The sequence below is a fragment of the Brassica oleracea genome, chromosome C3, assembly GCF_000695525.1.
Source record: "Brassica oleracea var. oleracea cultivar TO1000 chromosome C3, BOL, whole genome shotgun sequence".
NCBI lineage: Eukaryota > Viridiplantae > Streptophyta > Magnoliopsida > Brassicales > Brassicaceae > Brassica > Brassica oleracea.
In genome coordinates, this window is record NC_027750.1 from 9,026,630 (window position 1) to 9,038,881 (window position 12,252).

Here is a 12,252-nt window from a genome sequence, read left to right on the forward strand (position 1 = left end):
CTTCATGTATTAAAATCTTATATTATACTTCAAGGAATACTAATTCTTACTGAACTCAGCATCCTATATATGTTTTGACCGAGTTGGATATATGTTTACAAAACACAGTAACATTAATTTATATAAGTTTAGAATTATACTGCTGAACTTACTCTATTAAATATTGAATCAAACACTTTTAATGTACGTAAATTATAAACTAGATAGCCAATAAAATGTCAACAGTTTGACGTACAATAGATAAAAAAAAAAGCACATATAATAGCTTTCTTTTAACAACCTTACACTTCTTGGTCTCCTAAGCATTGTTGTTTCTCCGATAAACCGTATCTCTGTATTAAACATACAATAAGAGATTAAAGCTGTCTATGAAATAAGTATTATACAAGCAGACAAGATTCTGAGGCAAATGTTATTTTTCTTAGTCTCGGGGTTCGATCGAGCACTTGCTCTCACATCTATCGTGTTATCTGAAAGAGGCTTGGCTGATGAATAAGCTGGAGATTTTTTTAACTAAAAATTTACAGTACATTTTTTTGACATATTTTTGATTTGATACCTTTTGGGAAAGACAAAAACAAGGAAATGAAACTCTATGTTGCCTTGTTTTAGGCTTTTGATTCGGGGGCTTCGTATGTTCCGCTAGCTCTGTATTTCATCTATAATCAGATGATTAAAAAAAAGGAACAAATAGCCAAAAAGGTTCAGAAAAATCACATGAGAGCTGACTCTCATCTCCATCCGGTTATCTATTTGACCGTCCGCTTTAATCTGGCCACGGTTTTCATTACTCTGTAATTAGTTTTTAGATCGGTTTATACAAACTCTAGAACCAAAAAAGGCTAAAAACAAGGTCGAGAAGAAAATAGTTAGACTCATAAAACGGGCTTTACAGTAAAATATATATACTCTCTATCCGGTTTTCTAATTTGACCCACCCGGTTTAGAGTCTGGACTACGGTTTAGATTACTCTGTTATTTCGCCAGATCTATTTTTTCTTTTTCTTCAGAAACAGAAAACCAAAAACTATCCATTGCTTTTGTTCAAAAAAAAAAAAAAAACTATCCATTGCTTTCCCCCTAGCGTTTTCTTCTCGGTCGATCTTCTTCTCCAACTCACACTCCGGCGTCTCTTAGTCGACCGACCGCTCCTTCAGGTACGCTATCTCTTCCCTCAGCTATTTCTGTGAATTTCGTTTTCTCGATTTTCTGTGCAGTCTCGGTAAATCTAAGCTAGGTTTCTGTTCGAATCTGTGATTGATTTCTCTGCGTGATTAATCTTCGTTTGATCTGTTTTGTATCGTGTCTCTGACCTCGTGATCCGTCTAATTGAATAGCATTTCTACAATTATCTCTCAACATTTGAATCGATTTGATTCTGCTTTGGATTCGATAGCTTAGCTTAGATCTTTATGTTTGAATCGAGTCGATCTGCGGCTAGATTCTAGATCTTAGGATTTATTACTCGGATTCATTGTTAATCTCTTTTACAGTATTTGTGTAATTGGCCCCAGCTACGTTAATCAATCGTGATTTTTTAGTTTAGGTTGAAATTGATCTCTGAGGATTGAATGGTACATTGTTAGTGGTCTCTGACTCTGACTGAAACTTCATTCTATTCATAATATATATTATATGATCTTTCTTGATTTTATATAATAACGTGATTACATGTGTTAGCTTATGAGATATGCTGCTCATCGAACTGTCTGGAGAACACGTAGTTATGTGAACATCATCAACGTGTAAGATGTTATTATACTTCACTGAGATTGAAAGCCATTGGAAAACATGCGACAGTGCTTTTTTTTTTTGTTCATTACCAATATGCATTGCGTTGCTTATGTTAGCTTACGCCTCATTGTTTTCCTGGTAGAACACTTAGTTTTATAGATTTTTTTTCATGTTGCAGATGCGTTTGTGTTTAAAGTTTTGTAATTTATCTTGCTTCTGGTGTGAATTGGTATCCTATACGTATGTATCATGTATGACATGTACATTGTTTCAACTAAGTAAGATGTTTTGTACTTGTTTCTTCCATGAACTGTGCGTTTACGAGCTGTTTTTGCTGTGTTTTCTTTTAAGAAGCAGAGAAAGTCATTCAGGAAACATGCCGGGTCAGAAGATTGAAACAGGTCATGAGGACATGGTCCATGATGTGCAAATGGACTACTACGGAAAGCGAGTTGCAACTGCCTCATCTGACTGCACCATCAAGATAACCGGCGTTAGCAACAACGGTGGATCCCAGCACCTAGCTACATTAACCGGCCACCGTGGTCCCGTCTGGCAGGTCGCGTGGGCCCACCCTAAGTTTGGATCATTCCTTGCTTCATGCTCCTATGACGGTCAGGTCATACTCTGGAAAGAAGGCAGCCAAAACCAGTGGACCCAAGCTCATGTCTTCACGGACCATAAATCTTCGGTCAACTCCATCGCTTGGGCTCCTCATGACCTCGGACTGTCCTTGGCTTGTGGGTCATCCGACGGAAACATTTCGGTATTCACAGGCCGTGCTGATGGTGGTTGGGACACGACGAAGATCGACCAAGCGCATCCGGTTGGAGTCACTTCTGTCTCATGGGCACCAGCCACTGCGCCTGGTGCTCTTGTCAGCTCTGGATTGCTTGATCCGGTTTACAAGCTGGCTTCCGGTGGGTGTGATAATACTGTGAAAGTGTGGAAGCTCTCAAATGGGTCGTGGAAGATGGATTGCTTTCCGGCTCTTCAGAAGCATACTGATTGGGTTCGTGATGTGGCTTGGGCACCGAACTTGGGTCTCCCTAAGTCCACCATAGCCAGTGGCTCACAGGATGGGAAAGTGATCATATGGACAGTGGGGAAAGAAGGTGAGCAGTGGGAAGGTAAGGTTCTGAAGGACTTTATGACCCCGGTGTGGCGGGTATCGTGGTCGTTGACAGGTAACATGTTGGCTGTGTCCGATGGGAACAACAACGTGACGGTGTGGAAAGAGGCTGTTGATGGAGAGTGGGAACAGGTCACCGTTATGGAATGATACGTTTCGCTATTTACTTTACTGAATTAAAGTCTTTTTAAAAGGATCCTTTTTCTCAGGCTGGTTTGGTGGTCTATCTGTGAGGGAATGTGGATGTGTTTTTTTCTTCTTCTTAATTTGGGTTTCGGAACATTTTGGTCATTTTCATCTTTCCTAGCGACTTTTTCTTTTGTTTTTCCTTTTTAAAAACACTATCTTCGTGAAATATAATATCTTAGTTTTAAACTGGACTACCTGAATCTTTCGACAGATGATGCTCTTGTTGTCATATTTGACATTAGCATACTGGTTTAAGTTTGTATCGTCGATGTCTCTCTTAACTGGATTCGATTGGGAAACTAATGTCAACTTTAGGCTTGTGTTTGTTCGGACCGAATATCCAAACCGGAATTTATTTTGAGAACAACTAAACTATATAAATCTAAAAAAAAATTGTTTGAAAGATTCAATTACAAAATCCGTATACTCATGATTGTTTTTCATTATTTTTAGTTATGATTTAGTTGTAAAAATAATAATTGTAACAAGATAAACACCATGAGCAGCAGGATGTTGAGGTCCAAAATTCGATAAATTTAAAGAATTTCCCAAAGAAAAAGAACCTAATATGTATACGCAGATATTTTCAAGTATTTATATGTACAAAAAAATTGGAACTGATCTGAAACCTGAGCACAAGCAATCGGAAATTCCATGGAATGTGTTCTAAACGTTTCTATCTGAAAACCATATCCGATAAGAACTAGTGTTCTAAAAAAAGTTGATCTTGAACACATAAAATGCATAATAATCGCTTACAGATTTCTTTAACTTTCTTTGATAAGAAGTTAAGAACTAACTCGAATCCGATTTGAAAAACCAAAACGCATATGTCTCCTAATCAAATTCATTCAATTTGGGCACTGCATAATTCAAATATCCAAACAAAAATGGACCCAATACAGTCCATACCCAGGTTTCTAGAATAAACGTGGCGTAGGCCCATTTAAATCAATGATCCATTTCCAACAAAGCGCCGTCTCTCCTATAAAAAAATAATCATTTTCTGTCAACAGAAACTCTCCGGAACATTCTCTCCTCCAATCTAGCTCCTACGCCCACTGTGTGTATCCAACAACAACAACCAGCAAAGCTTTGATCTGATAAGATGGCGAGCATCAGCAACGAGCCGGAGCGCGAAGAAGAGTCCGGAGCCAACGAGGACGAAGACACCGGCGCTCAGGTCGCTCCCATCATCAAACTCGAAGAAGTCGCCGTCACCACCGGCGAAGAAAACGAAGATGCAATCCTCGATCTGTAAACTCTACTCCTACTAGATCGTTTCGATCTAATTAAATCCTACTAGATCTGATCGTGGTTGTTGATTATTGTTTTTGCGAATCTGTTAGGAAATCGAAGCTGTATAGGTTCGATAAAGATGGGAGTCAGTGGAAGGAGAGAGGAGCTGGTACTGTCAAGTTCTTGAAGCATAAGGAGTCTGGGAAGATCCGTCTCGTTATGAGGCAGTCCAAAACTCTCAAGATCTGTGCTAATCATCTCGGTACCGATCGTGAATCTTTTTTAATGGTGGATCTGTGTTTGTATTATTCTAATTTTTTGATTCTTATCCTTGTGTGCAGTTACGTCGGGGATGAGTGTTCAGGAACACGCTGGGAATGATAAGTCTTGTGTGTGGCACGCTCGTGATTTCTCCGATGGGGAGTTGAAGGATGAGCTTTTCTGTATCCGCTTTGCTTCAGTTGAGAGTGAGTTCGAATCAGTCTCTTGTGTATGTTTGGATCTGATTCTTGCTTGTGGTAGCACTGTTCTCATTGTAGCTTACTTTATTTAGTAGGTCATTTGAGGATCATTGAATTTTAGTATGATCACATGTTTTGAATGTTCCCCAAGCTTAGACCTTTATTTCATTGGAGGATCTTGAACTCAGTATGACCACATGTTTTGGATGTTCCTCAAAGCTTAAACCTTTTTTATATCCACTTTGCGTCAGTTGAGAGTGAGTCTGGATTTTTCTCTTGTGTATGTGTGGCATACTTATAGTAGCTTAAACCTTATGAGCTATGACTAATCCTTTTTTTTCCGGGGTCTAGAGTGTAGATACTGTAAATTTATGGCTTAGGTCACTGGAGGATCTTGAACTTGGTGATATTTCCATATGGTCACATGTTTTGGATGTTCAGTTCTACAAGCTTATAGTATCACCCTTTTTAGAGTTTTTACTTGTTTTTGAGTTATTTTCCCTTGCACTTATCAGTAAATGTTGAAGGGTATCATGGTTGTTTACTTAATGGTAGCCTTTTAAAGGTGGCAATCCAACTAGAGGTATCTGGACATTTGTGTAGGTTCAAGTGTATGATCTGCATAGACAAAATGCAGTCTAAAGCTCTAGTATTTATACTGGCTGTCTCAGTGTAGCTTGGGAATGAGCTGGTGTTATAGACGTGTAGTATTGGAAACTGTTTCATGTGATTTATTGTTTGTGTTTTTGAAAATCTTTCTGCGTTGTATAAATAACCAAGTCTTGTTTACAATACCGTTATCAGACTGCAAAGCATTTATGCAAAAGTTCAAGGAAGTTGCCGATTCTGAAGAAGAGAGTAAAGAGGCTTCTGATACTGCTGGTCTTCTTGAGAAGTTGACGGTAGAAGAGAAGGACACCGAGGAGAAGAAGGAAGAGAAACCAGTCGAGAAGGTAGCATCAGCAGAAGAGGCAGAGAAAGCTGTTGAAGAAAAGAAAACTGAGGAGTCTGTGCCCTCTGCGTAAGATGCATGCATAGATACAACGAACACACGAGGCTAGTTAATTTACAGCCTGATATGTTTTAAATCCATCGCATAACTTGGCTTTCTTTTCTTTTTCTTGAAATTGATACATGTTCTGTCAGTGTCACCATGTTCACTTTCTGAGTCGTGTTGAGTCTATATGTTAGTGTCACAAGAGTATCACATGTGACATTTACATATGACAGATTCTGGGGTTGTTTTGGGATTCGTTATGTGGAAAGAATATCCCTTTGTTTTGATTTTACAATATGTATGCATTGGATTGTGTTTTTTTTTTTCATTAAACAAGTCGTGTTACATTACATTAGCGTATTGCAGTTCTACAGAAGCCTCAAAACCGAATCATCCGATCAATATTGGGTTTAGAGATAGACGGTTGTGATAAGACCTAGATATCCGAACAGATCAGGATGGACCGGATAGGAATGTTCCTTGGGTTTAGAAATTGGCCAAATATAATGATCATTTGAGAAAGAATAAAAGTATTAGGGGTTCCTCAGTAAAATGGTAAAAATGGAATGAAGCGACAAGACCGGCTTAGATATGGTATGGATAAGCCCTCTAGATTGTGAATTATTGCAATGGGACAAATAACGTTTCAGGTTTGGTCATGTGTCACATTAGTTGCAGGACCGGACCCATGATGGTATTCTTGGGGTGATAGTGGCATTGGCTCTAATCCGACTTTACTAAACTGGATCGCAAAAATTGGGAACCCATTAATGCATGATGCTGATTTGTCACATGTAGGCCTTTTAACCTGATCAATCTACCAAAGACTAGAAATTATAATTAGATACGAATGTCTAAAACGAAACCAAACAATAAACCTTATTTGTAATTTAATATTTTGTATTGAACTCTATTTCTTACACTCGTTGTTAAAGTGTTCAGAGAACCTTCCTATGAGGTCTATCGGATCCGAGAATATTGAATGATTATTGATTAGGGGTATCAAACCTAGAAACTTCATAGAAACATCATACACAACTTTCAACACAATACATCTATCAAAGGGACGCGTATGTACTTTTTCTTCTTTTTTTTTTCTGGCTACTATACTTTTTACAGACGCAATCTCACTTTTTCTTCTTTCTCTTGTTTTATTTTTGCCCATTTATATATTTTCTAGTACCTTTTGTTTGTTTTGGGAGTGCAATTATTCCGATCCACTTTTACATGCATGTACTTTGAGTTTTATTTGAAGAGATGGTACGGATGGACCCCACCAAATGACAAGACACTTACAAGATTTGGTTGTTGAGTTACATTTTCTTAAATAATTCCCAACCGTGTGCATGCATATGTCCATTTACGTTTCTCTAAATTATTGGAGAGTTTGTACCAGGCTAGCAGCGATGTGAACTCGACAGAATTAAATTTTTCAATCAATCACAAAAATTTACACCAACTTGATACGAACAATTTTTACTATCACTTGCTTTCTGATTTCTACCGAAGCAAAAATGTACAGCCAAACATGAATCAGTCGCACACTTTTGCCAACATAGAGTACTGATTTTACCAAAAAACAAAAAAAACATAGAGTACTGTTTATTTACCTTCTCGGCGATGTGAATACTACAGCAGCTAAGTGTAAACTCAATAGGGAAATCGATAAGAAAGGTTCTGCAAACTTGATAAAACTAATATTAGATCAGTACGATCACCCACAATCAAAATCTTGTGATATTATAAGAGTATCATAAAAGCTGATCGTTTCAGGCCACAATCAAAAATCTTGTTGAGTTCATTTTGTTCGCCATTTTTAAGTTCATTAGAATACTTTTATGCGTTTGATAATTGGTAGACTGCTGATGTCTTAGCAATGTTTCTCACAAATCTAGTGACACATTTGTAACATTATTTATCATCGTAACTTTGGGACTTAAGCCCTTTGTCAAAAAAAAAAACTTTGGGACTTGTCTGTTTTTCTATTCCCATAGAATTAAAGACTAATTAGTTTTTGAAAATTTATAATTAAATTTGTAACACTATATAGTACTTTGGAAGGGTTTGATGGTTTGTTGGGGGCGAGAAATGTCAGGGCTAGTCTTTCGCCTCTTCATGCGGAAATAGAAGCGTTACTCTGGGCAATGGAATGCATGAGGAATTTACGTCAATTTCAGGTTACGTTTGCAACGGATTGTTCTCAATTGGTGAAGATGGTTTCGGAACCAGAAGAATGGCCAGCTTTTGCAAATTATTTAGAAGACATCACGATCCTGAAAGAGAGCTTCATAAGAGCAGACATTATCTATGTACCACGGACGCAAAATTCAAAGGCGGATAGTCCGGCACGCAGTGCTAGGAAGCAATCGTCTTTTGTCGTTCACATGGATTCAGCTCACCCGGTTTGGTTCACAGAGTCAACATGAGTCTGTAATGCTGATGACAAAAAAAAAAAAAAAAAAAAAAAAAAAACACTATATATATATTCTGACATACTTCCGATGGTATATATGATTCTGAAAACTAGTTTACATTTTGATCAAATTTTCTCAATATATTTAGAAAAGAAATAATAAACTAGTTAGTAATTTTCTATAAAAGTTAGTTTTCAAAATATATAGAAAACATGTTGTAAATCAGCCATGAATATAAGTACAAAATATATCAAAAATGTTCTAGCTATGAAACGAGTTTTTTAATAGTGAAAGTCATTATGTGCAATCTTCCCGAAAGAAAATTCCAGAAACTTGATTAATTATTAGCTGAATAACAAAATTTCGTATATTCATTATTAGGAACTAGATTAATAATTCAATTATTTTAAAACATCGCCATCTGGGTATCAAATCCAGTACCTTTCAAAGTCAGATGGACCAACCATCTAACATGGACACACACACAGACCTGATATTTGCTATTTTACTTATATTTGATATTTTACTTGTTTTAAACGAGTCATCAAAATTTTGATTTGTATTTTGTTTGTTAAAAACAATCGTTTGTTATTTCAAGCTAATGATTTACTTGTAAATAATGTCATGTTCTGTTACTTGCTATTTGTGAATACTTGTCAGTTATTTAGAAGTATATTGAGTTTTTGAGAATTATTTGTTAAATAATATTATTAGAAAAATATGATTTTTTTTGTTAACTCTACTATAAAAGTACAGGAATCACTCTAAAAGTAATATTTGTGCACATTATAGAAGATAATAATGAGCAAAAACATGGATGTTTCTATATATGAATATTATTTACTTTTCATAGCAATAATAATGTCTTCGAGTAATATATAGCCAGGTAGCAATTTTTTCATACGCGTTACTTGTTTTATATTTACAATTATTTTTAAATTCTGCTATATTTAATAACAGACTTCACAACAAAGAGATTTAAAAAATCAAAACGGATAGAAAACAAAATAACTTAGCAGAATTCTTTACGAAGTCTCTTATCCTTAGAGCCTAAAATCAAATAATTGAAATAACAAGAAATACCTCTTTATTAAAATAAAATTAATTTGTAAAGTGTTTAATATACACAAAATTTAACACTTATATGCAAAATTTTAATTTCAAAAAATATTTAAGAATCCAAAATATATCTATAAAATATAAATATTACTTGAATATGTAACCAAACTCTAACCAATGGACAATAATGACTTACAATATATATTCACTCATATGTATCATAATTATTTATTCTTATTAACTTTAAATTTAAATGATTTAGAATTGTTTATATTTACATGATTTCAATTTATTTCCAATCAAAATATTTTTTTTCAAAAATTTATAAAGTAATTATAAATTAGATTTATAACTAGACTTCTCAGAAGATTTCATTGTCCCGTGCAAAATTTTCAAGACTATAATTTTAAAAGTGTTTATATATTTTTAGTCATAAAAATAGTTGTAATTGCACTATTATTTTAGATTAATTTTACTTTTGATTGAATTTCAGGTATAGATTTTCATTTCTCAAATTTTGGATTATTTTTAATAAATTGTCTTAAACTTAAACGGTAACCCATTGGTATAAATAAAAATACTCACTATAATACATAGACCTAAATCCGATTAAAATACCCCGGCCTAAGATAGTTTTTGATTGTCAACAGGAGTCCTGTAGATATATGAATATTCATGCTCCAGAAAAAAGTAACGTCATCTTTCAATAAAAAATATCGTAAGATTTTTTTCTAATAGATTTTTTAATTGTCAACAGGAGTCCTGTAGATATATGAATATTCATGCTCCAGAAAAAAGAAACGTCATCTTTCAATAAAAAATATCGTAAGATTTTTTTCTAATAGTTTGACATTTACGTCACAATTTTAAAATTAGTTGTCTACGAATATTCTTCTTCCCACGCATGTGTATGATACATATGACCGAACTCCGAATGTGTATGGCTATTCCATAATAAGAAACATGTTAATGATAATTCAAAACTTGACTTATAATGTTCTTCGGTTGAGAAAAACCAAATTTGCTTTTTCATTTTCCTTTCAACTCTTCTTTAAAAATGTGGTATCTGAGTTTCTTGTATGAAGAACAAAAAAAAACAAAACAAAAAAAAAGAGTCGTGGAACAAGGAAAATCAAAAGGTGAGTGAACCAAGTTAATTGAAGTTCTGTAATTAATATTGACCTAATTATAAAGCGACATGGCTGAGTTAGGTTCACCATTAAATGGGTTGTTAATTTACACGTTAACCACATGTTTTTTTTGGTAATCAACGTTAACCACAAGTTAAAGGATTTAGCTTCAAAATCAAGCTGCATTTGCAAGAATTAAGATAGAGTTAGGTCTGCTTTCCAATTTCACACGAACTTCGCGTGAGATTTTATACTAAACAGTTTACACACTTTATGCGTGCATGTTGAATTTTGGTGAGAAAATGTAAGAAGAAAAGCAAGATTATTTTCTAATTCAACCATACTATCAACAGATTCTCGTTATTAACCAAAAAGATGCAAACCATACTATCAACAGATTCTCGTTATCAACCAAAAAGATGCAATTATTGTGCTTAAATATGTTTATTTGAAAATATTTTGTTGCCGACGTTTTTTTTAAAGGCTTTCTTAATTATTATTTTTTGGGTCTTTTTGCTTACAATAACAATGCAGGAAATATTTTGTTGCCGACGTGTGGTATGCAAAAAATGGCATGATGCCGATAATATCTTGACTTGACTATGCATAGCCGAGGGGCTTTCAGGTCCGTGGGTTCGAAAAATGAAGCTCATTTCATCTCTCTTGTGTGGACTATATATTGAAATTATTTAGTCATAAGCTTTTGAAGGTTTGGTTTGACTTAGATGGGAAGAATCAAGAACCTTAGTGGGTGCAATTAATAGACCAAGAGCGTGGTCATCCTTTAGCTTCAAAGTGGTGGAGCTTAATCTCCTTTTGGAAAAATTGGATCAATGGAAGGTTGTATGCGAACATCATACTGCTAACAGAGAAGCTCATCTCATCGTTCAAAATGTGATTTCTCAAAACCGAATGCAATCTTATGTTGCTCTCAACCATCCTTCTGGGCACTCTTATCTTTTTGACAATGAGAGATCCTCCTCTGTTTTAGCTAGTTCTTTGTTTTGATGTTATGTTCCATTAGCCTTGATTATTCTTTTGTTGATATGCTAATTTTGCTGATGTATATTTCTTTCTAATCAATGAAATATTTTTAGAGATTTTTTTTTATCAGACATATACTGGCAGCTGGATGAAGAACCCAAAAAAAGAATTATTGGTGTCACCATTAAAATATTGACAAAGATATCTTTAATTAATATTGACAACTTCTGTGTAATTTTTATATACATATATATATATATATATAATGTAATATTCAATTTGCTTGGTTCTTATCTTAATGGTCCCAAGATTTAGTGCACCAGATGGTTGTATCTCGACTCGAGGCATCGATTCTATTACGGTAGAAAAGCACAGAGTTAATTTTTATTTTTTATTTTTTCAAAAAAACATCAATACCAATTAACATATTCAAATATTCTAGTGTTCAAAAAATATTCTGTTTGTTTTAACGTCAAAAGTAACATATTCTAATTTATCACTGAATATAAACATAAGCATTGATCCATCAACAAAAAGAACTGTAATAAGGTATTTCAGAAGTAAGATTCAACTGACTGCTGTTTCAAATATACTATTAAGACTTAGATGATATACTATTGGTTTGCTTGAAGAATGGCAGATGAGTGATAGATAAGTTATCTCTCTGAACGTGAACGAATTGGACTAGGATCCAATCTATATCCATTTGATTTTCTCAATTGACTCTTTTTTTTTTTGGAACACATTTTCTCAATTGACTATTCAATTTAAAAATACTTTTCTTGTCGTAAACCTACTGTGACCTGAGTTTTATGTAGATATAAGATTATAGAAGCGTCCAATCCAATTTTTATAATCTAAAATACTTTTATCAAATTAGATATGTTTTGCAATAAAACTGATTCCATCCCAA

The 12,252-nt window shown here is 34.5% G+C and overlaps 2 protein-coding genes across 4 annotated transcripts; both read left to right on the forward strand.

Annotated features, from left to right (window-relative positions):
* Positions 1-1,028: 1,028 nt before the first annotated feature.
* Positions 1,029-3,249, forward strand: LOC106336443 (protein transport protein SEC13 homolog B). 3 transcript variants are annotated; one of them, XM_013775278.1, is made up of 2 exons: positions 1,029-1,157; positions 2,086-3,249. In XM_013775278.1, exon 2 carries the CDS (start codon positions 2,111-2,113, stop codon positions 3,014-3,016), a length of 906 nt encoding a protein of 301 aa, XP_013630732.1. In that variant the 5' UTR covers positions 1,029-1,157; positions 2,086-2,110; the 3' UTR covers positions 3,017-3,249. The 3 variants fall into 3 exon arrangements, with proteins under 3 accessions (XP_013630732.1, XP_013630733.1, XP_013630731.1); XM_013775279.1 differs by having other exon boundaries at positions 2,092-3,249; XM_013775277.1 differs by having other exon boundaries at positions 1,030-1,157; positions 2,089-3,249.
* Positions 3,250-4,055: 806 nt separating this feature from the next.
* On the forward strand, positions 4,056-6,075 carry LOC106328227 (ran-binding protein 1 homolog b-like). The gene is made up of 4 exons (XM_013766627.1): positions 4,056-4,312; positions 4,405-4,556; positions 4,636-4,761; positions 5,560-6,075. Exons 1-4 carry the CDS (start codon positions 4,164-4,166, stop codon positions 5,778-5,780), a joined length of 648 nt encoding a protein of 215 aa, XP_013622081.1. The 5' UTR covers positions 4,056-4,163; the 3' UTR covers positions 5,781-6,075.
* Positions 6,076-12,252: the final 6,177 nt, after the last annotated feature.

Bases quoted from the DNA above. Each gene is read 5' to 3' on its own strand.
- LOC106336443 (XM_013775278.1), top strand. From the start codon at position 2,111: ATGCCGGGTCAGAAGATTGAAACAGGTCATGAGGACATGGTCCATGAT.
- LOC106328227 (XM_013766627.1), top strand. From the start codon at position 4,164: ATGGCGAGCATCAGCAACGAGCCGGAGCGCGAAGAAGAGTCCGGAGCC. The intron at 4,313-4,404 runs GTAAACTCTACT...CGAATCTGTTAG, and splicing joins GAAGATGCAATCCTCGATCT to GAAATCGAAGCTGTATAGGT. The intron at 4,762-5,559 runs GTGAGTTCGAAT...TACCGTTATCAG, and splicing joins CCGCTTTGCTTCAGTTGAGA to ACTGCAAAGCATTTATGCAA.